Genomic DNA, 13,268 nt, shown 5'->3' with positions numbered 1-13,268 from the left:
ATTGTTTCAATTCCTTTACTTCCGAGGCACAAAACATTTATTTCCGAATTCTAGGATTGACTGCTGTTGTCTTCCACAGCGTCTGGAAAATCGTTTCAAAATCACGACAGAGAAGAAGGAAGGAAAAGGGCGAACTAATCACATCAAACTGGCAATTTTAAGATTTTGAAGAGACTGCGATAAAACTTATAATTTCTAGGTTTCACTTTTTTAGTCTAAATATTACTTATTTCAGGCAACACTATTTTTAGCTATATGTTGGAAAACTCACTGAGTCATGTGCACCAAGAAACTCACTCTGGATCCGCCTCTGCTATGTAATACTATTTACTGTTTTTGTCTCTATTCTGCTGTCTCTATCCTTCGACTCTATACTTGAATTTTCTATCCAATTGATTAACGATAGTTGTGAAAAATTTCAACAGCTCAGTGCCGTGGAAGCACTTCTATTTGCAATGGGCAATGAAAAGCACCCCGAAAGTCAGAAGCAGGCCGGAATTTCTCTCGAGGTTTGGGTCTTTCTAATGTTCAAAGTTATTTTATCTTTCATTTTGCTTTTCAACTTCTTGGTTTACAACCTCCTTTCATTATGCTTCCTTCATTAGGGTGTATTTGTTAAGAATGATGACACAGATATTTAACTTGTTTATGTTGCAAAAAATATCGAACATTTTTTTGAGATGCTTTGATTTGGAAGTTACTTTTGTGAAGTATTATTTCTCAGTTTATTTTGCAACTGAAATGTACCGTTGGTGGTACTTATTCTACCAGACTTTTGCACCATGCCTGATAGTGATGGTTAGAATCATTTTATCATTGAAATTGCTTCAAAAAATTCTAAACACAGGCAAACTTTTTCTTCTAGTTCTTTATCAGGAGGTTTCCCTATGTTGATGACGCAGTTCGAAAGGCTCTTGGCGACTCATTTTATCGCGAATTTATGGTAGGATGTTTTACGTATATGCTAGATTGTAATAGGAATCTCCCAACTCTCTGGCATCCTTCCAGATCTTTCAGAAGTATCGTGAAAGTGACTGGCTGCCTTATGACTTATGTCGTATTTTTATTTACATCATCCATTTATCTTGTAATTTTGTAGTTATACTTTTCTAGTTTATATACTTATATATTTCTCATTATTATTAAAAGTTTCCATTCTCTAGACGATATACTACTGGCCAAGTCTTGGCAACTGATTTTTAATCATAACAACTCTTTTAGTTTTCGTTTGTCTGACTTGCAGTCTCAACCCGATGCCGTGTATCTAAAACTGACTCAAATCCAGATCAATGTATTGCTGCAAATTCGTTTGACCATTGATCAAGGTTTGTAGGTCACCTGTTTTTATCCTTAAACAGAACTTCAATAGGAGAAATTTAATATCTTCATTTTCTACAGCCATTCTTTTGCGATCTTTTGTTTAACCCTTATACAAATGCTGTCAACAGTAAATTTTCGCTAAATCTCGCTCCCGAATAGTGCTATTGTTAGTCTTTGGAAAGTCCTAGGAAAGTTTTTATTTTCCAGATTTTCCAGGGACCAGTAGTTTGACAAATATTAAACTTTAGTTCATCCATCATCCACTTGAAACATCATCCACTTGAAGTTATAAAGCTCACAAAAAATATTGATATTATCTAGATTCTCGGATATTCTCAGCTTTGATACTGCTTTGTTTTAAATAGTATTTGAGTATACTAGGTTTACTGCTTCACAATCTAATACTGAACTGTATTAATTTCATTTCATTCTCCCTCAGCATTTTGATGCTGCTTTTTTTTAAATAGTATTTGAGTATACTAGGTTTACTGCTTCACAATCTAATACTGAACTGTATCAATTTCATTTCATTCTCCCTCAGCATTTTGATACTGCTTTTTTTTAAATAGTATTTGAGTATACTAGGTTTACTGCTTCACAATCTAATACTGAACTGTATTAATTTCATTTCATTCTCCCTCAGCATTTTGATACTGCTTTTTTTTAAATAGTATTTGAGTATACTAGGTTTACTGCTTCACAATCTAATACTGAACTGTATTAATTTCATTTCATTCTCCCTCAGCATTTTGATACTGCTTTTTTTTAAATAGTATTTGAGTATACTAGGTTTACTGCTTCACAATCTAATACTGAACTGTATTAATTTCATTTCATTCTCCCTCAGCATTTTGATACTGCTTTTTTTTAAATAGTATTTGAGTATACTAGGTTTACTGCTTCACAATCTAATACTGAACTGTATTAATTTCATTTCATTCTCCCTCAGCATTTTGATACTGCTTTTTTTTAAATAGTATTTGAGTATACTAGGTTTACTGCTTCACAATCTAATACTGAACTGTATCAATTTCATTTCATTCTCCCTCAGCATTTTGATGCTGCTTTACTTCAACTAATACTGGACTGTATAAACGTCCTTTTAATTATATCTCGATATCTTAGTATAGCTTTACTCTAATTAGCTAAAACTGGACTGTACTACTTTCATTTTGTACGCTTTTAACGTTTTAAGCTCTCTGTATTGGTACTCAACATTTTTAAATGCTCCTTGGTTGAAAATTTCAACCCCATTTCTATTTTCTTTCTTTTCCTGCTTTTATTAGTCATTTTGTTTTATCCAGGTTCATGACCTTGTGATCTGCACCATTATCCTTTTGCTTCCTACTTGCCAATGTAAAGGTAACTTTATTTCAAAACTTTCATCCGGGACTGATTTGTATTAATATTTGTTCGTAGTACATTTTACGAAAATATCAATCATTTTTTGAACATATTTTCCAGTGTGTATATAGTATGATTGCGAAAAACGAACAGAAGGATAAGAGTCTTGATTACATAATTATTGTCCATTACGCTATCGAATTATTGACACATACCTCCAAAAATTAATATGTTTTTCATTTTTCCCGTGATCAAAATATTCTAAATTTCTTTTATACAAACTACTCTTCTATCTTCTGAAAAAACTATGCCATAAGGAATATTTAAACTAGTTACTAGCTGCACTGCTAGCAATGAAATAGAGATCTTAAGTGATGGCGTCAAAAAATTTATTTTCAGCCATTTTTAATTTTGGATTCCATAACTTTAAAGAGCATCATAAAATAACTTTTAAGGGGCAAAATTTAAATGTATTTTGAGTTAGTTAAGGTATGGCCGAAGGGGAACAAGCTTTTTCCCACCAAACCCTTGTAATTTGGTTTCTGTTCAATATTTAGTTACAATAGTCCTTTAACAAGATTCAAGCTTCAGATCTTTCATTGGCCATAACTCACCCGATTTTTTGACACAAGTATTTCACAGTGCTTTTTTAGATAATATGGTCAAATTCAAAAATTCTACAATATATTTTTATGACATCACACTTAAGAACTCTTTATGTTACCTATGTTTATTGTACGTTATATGCACCATAACAGCAGGATAGATCATCTTGTTGCCATGTAGGCAAATAGCTTTTAATGGCTATATTATATCTCTAAGTAAGCCATTCCATGTTATTTAATTAAGAACTCAGTTTTGATAGAAGCCGAGTACAGTGACCGTTATGAAACTATAAGTTGTACCAGCTTTGCTTAATTTAAGCTTTGTATATGATAAATGTATTGAGGACAAGGTGGGAATTTGTACCTACTATTATTGCGATATCTCATTATTCACAACATAAGGATAATTTCTCCCTTTTTTTATATGCTATTTTTTGCAAATCTGGCACCAGTGACCTTTTTCAATTTTGTCGTTTCATGGCAAGGACATAAAGTAATGGATAAGAAAAGTGAGACTATCGATAAAAACTTTAGAACTAAAAGCTTTCAGCGAGAAGCTGTGAATAAAAAACATACTCATTTTATATAATTCTTTTGAATCAGCATTAACCGTGTCAAGATTTTAAACAACCTTATCTTCTTTACCCGTAATTTGCATCTAAACTTATTTGCACCGCTTTTGTGTAGACAAAAGGAGTTCGTTTTCACCTTAGGACTCCATTGGTAACATTCTCAATAGGCAAGCGGCACTGATTAGGCAACCCCAACAGTCATGTGCTCGCGTTTCTGATTGGCCGATTCCGACCCACAACTGGGTATAATATCCCCTTGCTCTGGGGTTTCAACACCATAGGACCTAAAAAAAATCATTTTCTTTTACAACTCATGCTGGTGAAAGAGCTTAATGAGCTGACATTTTTTCTTGACTGGAGAAATTAATGACATCGACTGGCAGAGAACAAGATTTAATCTATGGGCAGCAAAGTGTAAGAAGTATGCAAAGGGAAGTTCAGCTCTGACAAGTGCCTGAACAACTGCAATATGTCCAGCCATGACAGCTGCACCATCATAAGTTTGCATGATCAACTTTTCTTTCGAAGATTCACCATATCTGCCTAACACCTTCTTAACAATTTGTAGAATAGGAGGAGCTCATTTATCTATGCTTACATCATGAAGTTTGAAGAACCTTTCAATAATTACCATCACTATCTAGCCTAATTATTGCACTCAGTTGCTATTTTGTAAAAACATCCGTTGTTTCATCCAATTTGAGGCTAATAAATGTGAAATTTTCAACTTCTTTGTCAATCTGGTCTTGAATTATTGAGTCTATACATTCAATCAGATCGTTCTGAATATCTGCAGAAACACCAGTAAAAACACCGCCAGTACTCGATCCTCACTCATTTTCCTAAAGTCTTTCATAAAGCCTACGCTCAAAAACAGAATCAAATTTTGCGAAAATTTCAAGAAGCTCTCTGTAATTTTATTTATTGTGACAACCACTTGATTCATCATGAACACAAAATGATAGCTCCTGCTTACCTAGAAACAGAGCAGCTCCACTAATTATTTTCAAAATTCCTCAATTTTGTCTCACCGTCTCGTTGTGTCTTTCTACCTCTAGCCTTCTTAACCTGGACGCCTGAACATCAATACCATCGTTGACAGTAAACAATCTCCATGTTTTATTTGCGTCTCAATGTGCCTTGGAATTTTCATGTTTCACACAGTCACTTAAGAATAGACGCATGTTGGTGTACCCCTTCTCAGTCCAGCTTCGTGATACATTAGACTTAAATATCAAAAAAGGCCAGCACAATAAAGCAGACCTACCTTCACTACCACACAGCCATTGCTTTTTTCATACCAGTCGTCCTCGAAAACTCTCCCCTGTGTTTTTAACTCCAGTTTAGGCATGGGCTTTTCCTGCCCTGCAATATTCTTTTGTTCGATTGCCGATCTTGCCCCGAACGATTTCGCCAAAAGTTGAGCCACAAAATCCTGATTCGAAAACGCCCTCCCTAACTGTAACTGTGCCATTGTGAATGTATCAGAAAATCAGTATGAGAAGGTTTTGTAAGTATATTTTTTGCACGAACCTTTATCATTTCCCAATAAACCTGCAATGATTTTGATATTTCAATTTACTTATTTAATTTTTTTGATATTGTCGGTCTGGGTACAGAAATGCATGGCAAATTTGGTTATGCAAAAATGTACCCAAGCACTTAAGCATTAGGGTACCAAAACGTATGGTGGAATTTAGCATCCAAAGCGGTCCAGGTACACGAACGAATGGCGCTGGCTACAGACCCGTGGTTCGAGTTCCTGGCATGACCAAACTTTCAACCAGAGTGTGGAGAGTTGCCAGCTCTCTGTAATTCCTGGCGTAGGAACCACGAGGTGTGGTCACAACGAGAGGAAGGACCACAAGCTTAAGCTTCCTAGTGTCCTTAAAAACTACCTTCGGGTGCTGGGTAGAAATAAATAAGATCGCACTACGATGAAATCACATGATTACGTTTCACAATGTTACACTTTTGCATAGGGTACCAAAACGCATATTACACCAGCTTTAAATGAAGGCAAGATTTTTGGCCGACCAAATATTTGGACGGCCCCGTGTAAAGGCAGCCTGTGATGCAGCTTGTTCAGTGGACAAATCAGCCAAGGAATACACAATCCGCAGCGGTCTGATATTTTTCAATGATATTTTGGCATTGGTAGAATGTTCGCGGATGCTTATGACGTTGTTTTGCTACTTCTTGCTAGTTGCTTTCTGCTAAGAGCTAAGACATTAGGTTTGTTAATGCCATGATTTGTTCATTATATCCCATTACACAAATTTCACGAGCTTGAACATAAAACACAGATTCAAAAAAAAAAGGACAGTATAAAGTGAATGGTTAGCCCTCGAATGTGATTATGATTTGTACAGAAATTTTTGCACATGATACAAATGCAAAAGGTTTTTCAAAGTTTCATAAGCAAAGATTCAGTATCCTGGTTTGTGAGCTTCTGCCTGAGTGAAGAGTTTCATCAAAAAACCCTTACAAAAACCTTAGTCGAGCAAATTAGTGTATACAAAAAGGCTTTGTTATGTGGTTTTTGATGTTTATAACGATAATAATACTCCTTAGACATCTGCTTCGCTTGAAGTGGAAAAGTTGGTCACTAATAGTTCTTACGCAATTTTGAAGTCGAAGTTATCTTCAAAGGTTTTTTGCTTTAGTCACAGATGGCACGCTCTCTCTGTTTCACAAATTAAGTCAAAGCTGCTAAAAATATTATTTCTCTAATTTAAAGTATACATTTTGACAGAAATTATCAATAGCATTTAAAAGCGATTTCAACTTAACTGACATGAATACAAAGCGTATAAATAAATACTATAGTTTTAAAGTTTTGCGGAACACTCTGGAAAACCTAATTGCAGGTTTCTTACCCAGAAATAATTCAGAATATGGTTTTACATCTTTAAATTGTTTCAATACCATTGGAATGACTTAATGTAGGATGATTGTTTAAAAGACGACCAACATATCACGCAACTTCGTTAATTGACTTGAAATTAGTAGACTTTAAATGCCTTCTAGCTCGAACTGTTAAACTTCACCTAAAAATTGTGCATTTATCACTTTCCGTGCTTTAAGAGTTTAAATTTGTTTTAATTCGAATTTTGGCTGATTATGTGTATTCATCTTAGACTTAAATATGAACTAGAACATGCACATGTATTAATTTCAATACTTATCATTAGAAATAGGAAGTTCGTGTTGCAATTCGTTCCCTAATGCTGAACAGTTGCTCTAAATTTTCAGACAACATATTGTCCTACGGTAACAACATTGTGTTCTGTGTCGAATCAAAAGTTCTACATAATCTTAAGAACGTTAAAACGATATTTCTGCCAAGCCTTCTTTGATAACGTTAGCCAACACATTTATGTCGAACACCAAGAACATAAAAGGAAAACTCAGTCGTATAGCGTTGTAAAAAACGTGTAAGGATAATTTTCAGCATACATTTCAAGATTTTCTGTCAACATCAAGTCTTTGAAATCATGACTTCCTCACTTGGCAATTTATTATAGCAAAATATCCCCAGGTCCCCGAAAATAATACACAGGGACTACATGCTGTAAAATCAAGAGCATAAGCGTTTAAGGAGTATTTGTCGTCCAAGACGACATTAAGTAGAGTTAGTTATTTAGGTCAACGAATCTCTTCGTTGGATTCATTTAAAAGAGGTCCTTCCCATCGTCCTCATTTTGTTGGAAATTGGTACACAAAGATTATTGTTGACGACTGCATAATGTTGCAACAAATGGACACGGTTTCTACTATTGTTATTGTCATTTAGACAGAAAACTGTGCAATTGACTTTTTTCTACAATCACCACGACATTTTCCTACCGACCTTGCTTGGTCTCTCCCAGAGTTTCCTACATCCCGTTCGAAGCAAGTACTTTGCCATTTTCAATAAATTTCAAGTTTACTCCAAGCTTCTTGGCTGATCAAATTAGATCTTTAATGCTGCGAATTCTATTGCGGCTAAAGACAGTACGGGATAAATACTTTTGCTTCGTGAAAACTACGAGTGGGCATAAGGCACCCTCAGGTAGAATTAAGAACTGCATTCATCATTGTGCGCTCTCGTGAAAGGGGCTTTGAAGTAAGGATATTGACCGACGCACTCTCTGTCGCTTATTTCGTCCGTTTGATAGAAATTTGTCATCTATCGTACCGTTTTTGTTAATTTCTTGGTCAGAATCGACATCTGTGATGAGAATATTGATTGCCGAGTCCTGTCGTGGCAGGAAAGTTGCAGACTGTGGATTTTCAGCATCGTATGCTTTGAGAAGTCGATCATGGTCTATGCTGCTTGTTCTTTCTAGCACTTTATTGCTTTTCGATTTGCCAATACCGACGATTCTCTTTAAGAAAGGACTCGTAATGCTCCCATTCCTGATCATTGACGGAATATTACGATCACTTAAGCTCATTTTTTCCTTCAGTTTTTCTTTGCTTCTTCTCTTCGACTTCTGTTTATTATCTAAGTCTAATTTCTCTACTGAGTTCAAGCTCTCTTGATCGGAAGACTGCATTGCCTTATCATAATTGGAGAAAAGATTTGCCCCGTCAATTGTTCCATCTATATCGACGGGCACAATCGCATCTACCGGCGCGAGTCGCGTGCGCATGACGTCACTTGCTGCACGATCTTCAAGAGTACTAAGGTTCGGACTGGACGCCAGCCTAAAGCAGGACTGGTCACTCTTGTTTTTATCATGTATTGGTTGATCTGTCATGCTTTTTCTCCATGACTTTCTGTAATCAAAGTAACCTTTTTTCTTTTTCTTTCTTTCCTGCATAGGCGATTCTTTCGGGATTTCTCCCGATGCCATCTCTGATGACAAGGTTGAGGCAGACTTTGAGACGCCCTTCTTAGGATCCATGTGATCCGTGATTGGACAGGACGTTGGGGTTAGTGCCATCCTTCTTTGACCTGGAACCGTCATTTCAACCATCACAGCAGCCAGACCACTAAGACCGCTAGATACCATACCTGCAAAATGATTGATGAATTGAAAATGTATCCTAATGCATGCTGAACGTCAAGAATGGAAGTTTGAAAGGAATTTTTGTTTGTGCAAGTGTAAAATCTCGCGTTTATATAAAAACTGTTTTTACATAGAAATGAGGTTTTTTTTAAAAAGCCGTGCAGTATTATTGTTGAGAGAAAATTACATTTGATAACTTAAAAAATGGTGGAGATGAGTATGACTGAAAATAAGGATGCGAAAGTGATAGATGATCATGCCTCTAAAATAGTCATGCCTCACCTTTGTATTCAAAATTTATTGCATGTTTAATGTCTATTATTAAAATTAAAATTTCAGCCTTGCATATATTTAAAGAAAAAGCTCGTTAATCATTTCGATCATGTGGCTTCCAATATGCTAAAACAAAGGACCGTATTTCGTGTGGCCTTCAGGGCCTCCGACGATAGAGGGCGGGGGTCATCGCCCCTTACTTTTTTTCAAAACAATAGAGCTGTTTCAAAATCTTTTGTTATGGGTGCTCAATTTTCCCTCTCTCCCTTACAATTTTCCAACCTGTGTCGGACCCCATTAGCCTTGTAGAGTATCAATAGCCGACATTCACAAAAAACTAGCATATGTAGCCGACATCTGCGTACCTGATTTCTTGCCAAATCTTGGCGTGCTTGCGGCAGAAAGCCCCGAAGAAGCGACTGAAATTGCTTGTCTGCGCATTCTTGGCGTTTTCTTGTCATCGTCAGACACTGAAACGAGAACATCACTTAGTTATCCATGATTGATTAATAGTATTCGTTACAACTTCGCTTTCGATGGTAGTTGTAAGAACACTGTAAGGCTATGCTCATCGAGCAGGATCATAGTCCTTTCTCTTTATGTGACTTCACCTCGTGACCTCTACGTCTAGATTTACACAGATATAGTGACATTTCAGGGACTTGTTCTGTCATTTCAGGGACTCGAACCAAGACCCTTGGGTTTTTTTCCGTGAAGCTAATAACTGAGCCATCCTCACACTTTAACTCTAGAAGAATACAGAAAATTGTATTTTGTTTTCATTGAAAGTTATCAATTCAGAAAGTGCCACAATTTTGACAGTAATGTGTTTTTGTATTATCGAGGTATTGGTTTCATGTTGCATGAAATTTCTGCCAGTTTTCGTTATCAATTTTATTCAAATGATTTGATTTTGCGCTACGGAATTATTCCAAAACCTCGTCCAGAGTGTACAGATTTGAGCATCTTCAAGCATCTTTGATGGCTGAGACATGAAAAAAAATTGAAATAAAGACTGAGCCCCGAGTTTTGTTGCTTGTAAATGTAACTGTGCATTGTTGCAACAAAAGTGTGACCTAGAAGCAAAACTCCAGAACATCTGGCAGCTTTTGAAAGGGCGAAGTTACGGTCTGTCTGGCTGAGTACAAGTGCGCCTCATTGATAATCGAACGAAGTTCTGTGGCTTTCTTTCGCAGGTCACTCTAGGGTGCCATTGGACTAGCCTACGCAGTAAGAAAAGGTCTCGACGTTATTTGTTTAGTAGTTAGGCTTTTCACCTGCCCATCTTCCTGCAATTTGATAAGATTTTGTTGAAAAGCATTTTTTCGCACATCTAATCTACCAAATTCAGGCTTTTAACGATCAATGCACAGCATTGGCCTGCAGAGAAATTTTTCCCGCTCAGAAAGCCTTTATTTTCTTTCTTTACGAGTTTTTTTATCTCTGTGAAACGAAATTTCAGCACATTTCTAGACCTTCAATATGATATGATGTTATCATAAGTCTTTATAAACTGAAGATGGTGATTCATGTCCTTAATATCATGTGAAGCGATCATGTTAAATCATTTCTTCTGAAATCGTCCACTTCGATTCATCTGTTTTGGCTACAGAAATCAGAATATTGTCCCATATGGCCATGAAATATGCTTTGATAAGCTATTTTAAAAATGTTTTCATGATTATTTACCTCTCCCTGCATGTTTTAATTCCTTTTCGCTGATTTTTAAGATTATTCTTTTTCAAAGGGATCGGGTTTGTTGCAAATCCTTGCAAAGTGAATACCGTGTGGCTATTTGCAATTACTTTTTCAGCTGTTTGCTCTTAAATCATAATGGCCAACAGAAGATCAGGACCCCACTGTCGACCAATAATGAATACTTAAAACGTCGTTTGTCACAGTTGCGTCATTATTGAAAGCTTCATACTGCGACTATCCAGTATTTAACGATTTTGAACTTTCAAGTTAAGATTCATACCGTGACATGCAAAACATTTGCAGCTGCCCTTGAATAAGACCCCCTTGCTCTGCTCGTGCTCCTCTCTTCATTCTTTCTCCCTTTGTTGGCCTGTTTTCTTCGAGTTTTTCGAATACTCTTTATATGCTGATTCAAGATCGCCTCAAGTGGCCGCACTCACTCAAAGGAAAGGCTTTTTTTTGGAAACTCTTTGGAACCAATGACTCTGATTTGATGTTCTTTGTCTTGTAATGAAGACTTGTTTCTTCAGGAGATCTTTTCGAAATACATATGACTTTGCCTGATGTTTGACAACACCAAGCGCAATACAAGATAATCTCATGATAACATCTTTAGGCCAATGGCTTTACTTCAATTCTTCCACTTTTCATAGAAGATCTGTTTAATATCAGTAATTCGTATATAAAAATTATGATACTTACTTTCTGATCCATTGATACTCTGTTCAGGCTCTCTTTGCTCGATTTTTGCATTGACAAGAGCTTTGTCTGCCATGACCAAGGCAGGCTGTTTTCGTTTTGGCAGTCTAAGACGAGCTTGGGCGTAAGAGTAGTATAAGGTGAAATTGCTGCCAATCACAGAAACAGGCAAGGCAAGTATAAGGACACCAGAGCATGCACATAGTGCACCAACAACTTTGCCTGCAGATGATCTTGGAGTTACGTCACCATACCCAACTGTTGTCATAGTTATTATGGCCCACCAAAATGTTTCAGGAATACTGTCGAATGTTTTCAATTCTTGTTGCTGAAAGTGCAATAAGATCAGATTAGTTCTTCGAGTACACCAAGAAGCGAGAGGTCAGTCTGCTACCTTACTACTTCATGTAAGCAACTTTGATGTAAGCTAGGTTAGATTATGAAATATATCTGTGTATCTAGAAACTATAACAAAGGCAACGGTCAACAAACATAAGCATCAACAGAAGCATGTCAGCCTTCATTACTTGGAACACCTTCCAGTTTGAGACTGGCTTTTGAATTCATCATCGCTTTTCCAAAATAGTAAGCTCGTATTGTTTCATGGAGAAGAAGGAGATGGCTGAATTATCTTTTAAAAACTGACGTTAAAGTGTGACAACTTGACAATGATTCTAACCGAAACGCATTTCGTGAAGGCCTTTAAAAATGCCTTTTATTATGATAAATAATGATTGCGATGAATCTTCATTAATATTTAAGAATAATATTTAAAGGACTGCAAAAAAGCAACTGCATCAGTTATTGTAGAAAATCATTTATCGTGCTAATTTTTTCAGTATTCAGACAAAACAGATGAAAAGAGACCGTGCTTGCCAGTTTCAAATTTGAAGGAAATCTTTCTGTTTTTAAACATGGATTGGAAGTTGCTGTCGTGATGTCAGCAACCTGTTTGTTGTATTCATTTTGGGAAGATTCATGAAAAGTCAGTTCTGTCAAATCTTATCGTTAGTTAACAATTTTTGGCCTTTTGTTTGTCTAAAGTGATAAACAGACATTTTACAGTCAATCGCCGCTTAAAAGAAGTGGACATATAAGAAAAGGCAACCTGCGAACAAGGATATTTTCTCAATTTTTAATAGTGGCAGCCTTATCTTTTTCAATGTTCCTTTAAATGTCGCAAAATTGAAAACGTTTTATCAAAGTTTTAATATAAACAGTATGTTATAATCAAATCATCCATAACCATTTTTTTGGTATCCTTCTTTACTTTGCAGTTTGGTTTTTTTAAATGAATATGTAAGAAGACTGACTATCGGTTGCGGAAAGGAGACTGTTGTCTATCTCGGCTAATGCTATCAGATACTGCATTAAACTTGAGGCCTGAACGTCCTTAAGGCCTTCATGATTTCTCGAAAAATTGAGAACAATCAATTTTCTTTGTATTTGCTAGAGAAAGGAGGTAAGTGTTTTGTTTGGTAAGTGTCAATTGAATGCATATTTTGGAGACAGTGTCAAAGGAACGCAAACTTTCTTTCAAGGAGTCACGCTTGCCACTTTTCAAGATGTTGAAAAATGTTCGAGATAGCAGAACAGGAAATGTGAAAATATGCTGGGGCAACTGACACAACTAAGACAGTACTCGAACCCCCTAAAAGCGACTTTGCAAACAACTTTGAGTGAAAAGGAGCATAAGAATTTGCCATCAACGGGTAAACAATTTCATTCGCTACTTATATTAGTTCCGTCCATCCAGTGTA

At 36.2% G+C, this 13,268-nt stretch overlaps 2 protein-coding genes across 6 annotated transcripts in view; one reads left to right on the top strand and one right to left on the bottom strand.

Annotated features, from left to right (window-relative positions):
- LOC135694412 (armadillo-like helical domain containing protein 1) overlaps positions 1-13,268 on the top strand; it is a 29,849-nt gene that overhangs the window by 14,214 nt on the left and 2,367 nt on the right. For 3 of the 5 annotated variants that reach the window (XM_089109849.1, XM_089109850.1, XM_089109851.1), the window contains exons 12-15: positions 426-509; positions 866-943; positions 1,244-1,325; positions 2,625-13,220. In XM_089109849.1, coding sequence (XP_088965975.1) covers positions 426-509; positions 866-943; positions 1,244-1,325; positions 2,625-2,632 — 252 coding nt within the window. In that variant the 3' untranslated portion in view covers positions 2,633-13,220. The remainder of the gene's footprint in view (positions 1-425; positions 510-865; positions 944-1,243; positions 1,326-2,624; positions 13,221-13,268) is intronic. The other 2 variants (XM_089109852.1, XM_089109853.1) reach the window with 2 other exon arrangements.
- Positions 7,918-13,268, bottom strand: part of LOC135694405 (voltage-gated potassium channel KCNC1) — a 30,346-nt gene continuing 24,995 nt past the window's right edge. Inside the window, exons 3-5 of the mRNA XM_065213134.2 lie at positions 11,512-11,836; positions 9,477-9,581; positions 7,918-8,843 (exon numbers count right to left, since the gene is read on the bottom strand). Coding sequence (XP_065069206.2) covers positions 7,918-8,843; positions 9,477-9,581; positions 11,512-11,836 — 1,356 coding nt within the window. The remainder of the gene's footprint in view (positions 8,844-9,476; positions 9,582-11,511; positions 11,837-13,268) is intronic.

This window comes from Rhopilema esculentum, chromosome 8 (assembly GCF_057945365.1).
Source record: "Rhopilema esculentum isolate cy_ngs chromosome 8, ASM5794536v1, whole genome shotgun sequence".
NCBI classification, from domain to species: domain Eukaryota; kingdom Metazoa; phylum Cnidaria; class Scyphozoa; order Rhizostomeae; family Rhizostomatidae; genus Rhopilema; species Rhopilema esculentum.
This window is presented reverse-complemented; position numbering and strand designations above follow the sequence as displayed.